The sequence below is a fragment of the Rutilus rutilus genome (assembly GCF_951802725.1).
Source record: "Rutilus rutilus genome assembly, chromosome: 25".
Classification (NCBI taxonomy): domain Eukaryota; kingdom Metazoa; phylum Chordata; class Actinopteri; order Cypriniformes; family Leuciscidae; genus Rutilus; species Rutilus rutilus.
In genome coordinates, this window is record NC_140229.1 from 2,697,004 (window position 1) to 2,700,473 (window position 3,470).

General features: G+C 35.7%; 1 protein-coding gene across 1 annotated transcript; it reads left to right on the forward strand.

The window, feature by feature from the left end:
* Positions 1-1,485: 1,485 nt before the first annotated feature.
* On the forward strand, positions 1,486-3,202 carry LOC311284754 (adenine nucleotide translocase lysine N-methyltransferase-like; the record flags this gene model as incomplete). Its single annotated transcript, XM_084399969.1, has 3 exons — positions 1,486-1,508; positions 1,790-2,060; positions 3,020-3,202. 3 exons carry the CDS (start codon positions 1,486-1,488, stop codon positions 3,200-3,202), a joined length of 477 nt encoding a protein of 158 aa, XP_084256095.1.
* Positions 3,203-3,470: the final 268 nt, after the last annotated feature.

Here is a 3,470-nt window from a genome sequence, read left to right on the forward strand (position 1 = left end):
ACTTTTATGATGGATAGATGCACGTTTATGATGGACAGATGCACATTTATGATGAATAGATGCATGTTTATGATGGAGAGATGCACTTTTATGATGGATAGATGCACGTTTATGATGGACAGATGCACATTTATGATGGATAGATGCACGTTTATGATGAATAAATGCACGTTTATGATGGATAGATGCACTTTTATGATGGATAGATGCACGTTTATGATGGACAGATGCACATTTATGATGGATAGATGCACGTTTATGATGGATAGATGCACTTTTATGATGGATAGATGCACTTTTATGATGATGCATGTTTATGATGGATAGATGCACTTTTATGATGAATAGATGCACGTTTATGATGGAAAGATGCACTTTTATGATGGATAGATGCACATTTATGATGAATAGATGCACGTTTATGATGGAAAGATGCACTTTTATGATGATAGATGCACATTTATGATGAATAGATGCACGTTTATGATGGATAGATGCACTTGTATGATGGATAGATGCACGTTTATGATGGAAAGATGCACTTTTATGATGGATAGATGCACATTTATGATGAATAGATGCACGTTTATGATGGACAGATGCACATTTATGATGGATAGATGCACGTTTATGATGGACAGATGCACGTTTATGATGGACAGATGCACTTTTATGATGGATAGATGCACTTTTATGATGAATAGATGCACGTTTATGATGGATAGATGCACTTTTATGATGGATAGATGCACGTTTATGATGGACAGATGCACATTTATGATGGATAGATGCACGTTTATGATGGACAGATGCACTTTTATGATGGATAGATGCACGTTTATGATGGACAGATGCACTTTTATGATGGATAGATGCACTTTTATGATGGATAGATGCACGTTTATGATGGACAGATGCACATTTATGATGAATAGATGCACTTTTATGATGGATATATGCACGTTTATGATGGATAGATGCACTTTTATGATGGATAGATGCACGTTTATGATGGACAGATGCACATTTATGATGGATAGATGCACGTTTATGATGGATAGATGCACTTTTATGATGGATAGATGCACTTTTATGATGATGCATGTTTATGATGGATAGATGCACTTTTATGATGAATAGATGCACGTTTATGATGGAAAGATGCACTTTTATGATGGATAGATGCACATTTATGATGAATAGATGCACGTTTATGATGGAAAGATGCACTTTTATGATGGATAGATGCACATTTATGATGAATAGATGCACGTTTATGATGGATAGATGCACTTGTATGATGGATAGATGCACGTTTATGATGGAAAGATGCACTTTTATGATGGATAGATGCACATTTATGATGAATAGATGCACGTTTATGATGGACAGATGCACATTTATGATGGATAGATGCACGTTTATGATGGACAGATGCACATTTATGATGTATGCACTTTATTGATGGATAGATGCACGTTTATGATGGACAGATGCACTTTTATGATGTATGCACTTTATTGATGGATAGATGCACGTTTATGATGGATAGATGCACGTTTATGATGGACAGATGCACTTTTATGATGGATAGATGCACTTTTATGGACTTCAAAACAGTAACATTAATCCACTGCCATTATAAAGCTTGGAAGAGCCAGGACATTTTTTTAATATAACTCTGATTGTATTCGTCTGAAAGGAGAAAGTCATACACACTCAGGATGGCTTGAGGCTGAGTTAGAGTTAGGGTTAATTTTCATTTTAAAGTGAACTACTCCTTTAATAGAGAGAAGCTGAAAAGCTCTGGTGCTGGTGGGATATTCTCCCAGGTGCCGTTTTTACCTTCAACACAAGAACAAACTGCAAATGTTATCAAGCTTCTAGATGGACGCAAAGGCCGTCTGGCTGACCTGGGATCAGCCAATGGACGTTTGGTAAGTTTTGCTGACCTTTACGTGAAGATAAAATGTCAGCTCATACTATCAGCTTATGTATTAACTGTCCTGTGCAGGGTTTTGCAGTGGGACTGTGGGATTTCAGTGCACAGGAAACATGTCGTGAGTAAAGCATGGTGTTGATAAAGCATTGAGTAAAGCATGATATTAATTTAATCAAACAGGACTTCTGGAAGGTAAAGTGAATGCATATTTCAAGTATTTTGCATTGTTATATGTCTAGCCTTACTGTAGCTCTTTTATGTTCCAGACGGATCTGTCCGAGTACAGGAACGCGGCGTGCTCCTGCATGGCTCCTGCAGTGTTATGTTGCTGGATTGCCATGTGGGGGCGCTATAGGATCATGCCATGCATTTTCTGGCTCTTAGTAGTGGCCAGATGGGAAATAAGCTTTTATTTACCCTACAAGTTTGATGAAACCATATTTTATATTTTATAAACTACAGCTACAGGTTTTAATTTACTAATTTACTTATTTATTAATAACACGTTATTAATATTTTGTTGGTTCTCTTGTTTTTGCATGTGTTCATTATTTCTTTGTGGCCAAAATTATGTCGGCACAATTTGTCATGTTTCATTGCGTTATCATCACAAATAAAACAATCGACTCCAAGCACAACTACGCAATGTGCTTACAAAATCTTTAACAAATTATTAATAATATTTGAATAAAGGGTGAAGATGTAAATTTTCTTTTGGCCAATACTGTACAAATCCCTCAGGCATCTCATCAAGTTTAAATATTTTTAGTTTTACTAAAATATTTTGTATCTTTGCTTATGATTAAATATGCAAGTATGTTAACATTAGTTAATGCGTACGATATATTACAGCATTTTTTTTATTTTAGGTTAATGTTCATTCTTAGTTCATGATGCATTAATCATGTAAACATATGAAAACAGAACTCACATTAACCAAAATTAATAAATGCTCAAACTATTGCATTAATGTTAATGCTGTAAAGTGTTTCCAAAACATCTTAGCACAAACTTCCATAAAGAATAAAATGTGGGTTTAAGATGTTTAATGGTGATTTATGCTTGTTAATGTGTCAGATGGGTGTTCTGGAAGAGAAGCTGTTGAAGGAGTTTCCTGAGGATGCCAGAGTCATTGTGTGTCGTTTCCCTTTCCCTCAGCGGCCTCACATCTGCACTGCTGGATCGGGACTGACCCAGGTCTGGGCTTATGATGAACACACTGCTGGAGAACCATCCAGAACATCTGAACAGAACATGTGACGAGTAAGTCACGTGTCAGTCTTATGATCAGCGGTCCTGTGTGACTGCAAAACAAGTCATTCCCAAACCAAGATAAAGTTTTGCATGTTTGACGTTAAATAAATTGTTGCAATGTTTTCAGTCATTTCTTGCCTTTTATTGGACATACACTGTCTAAAAGTCTGAGGTCACTGGTGGTGAAAACACTAATATTTTGTCTAATATACGTATTATCAGCTTAATAGTTTAAGTGAGAAGTAATATATATATATATATATATATATATATA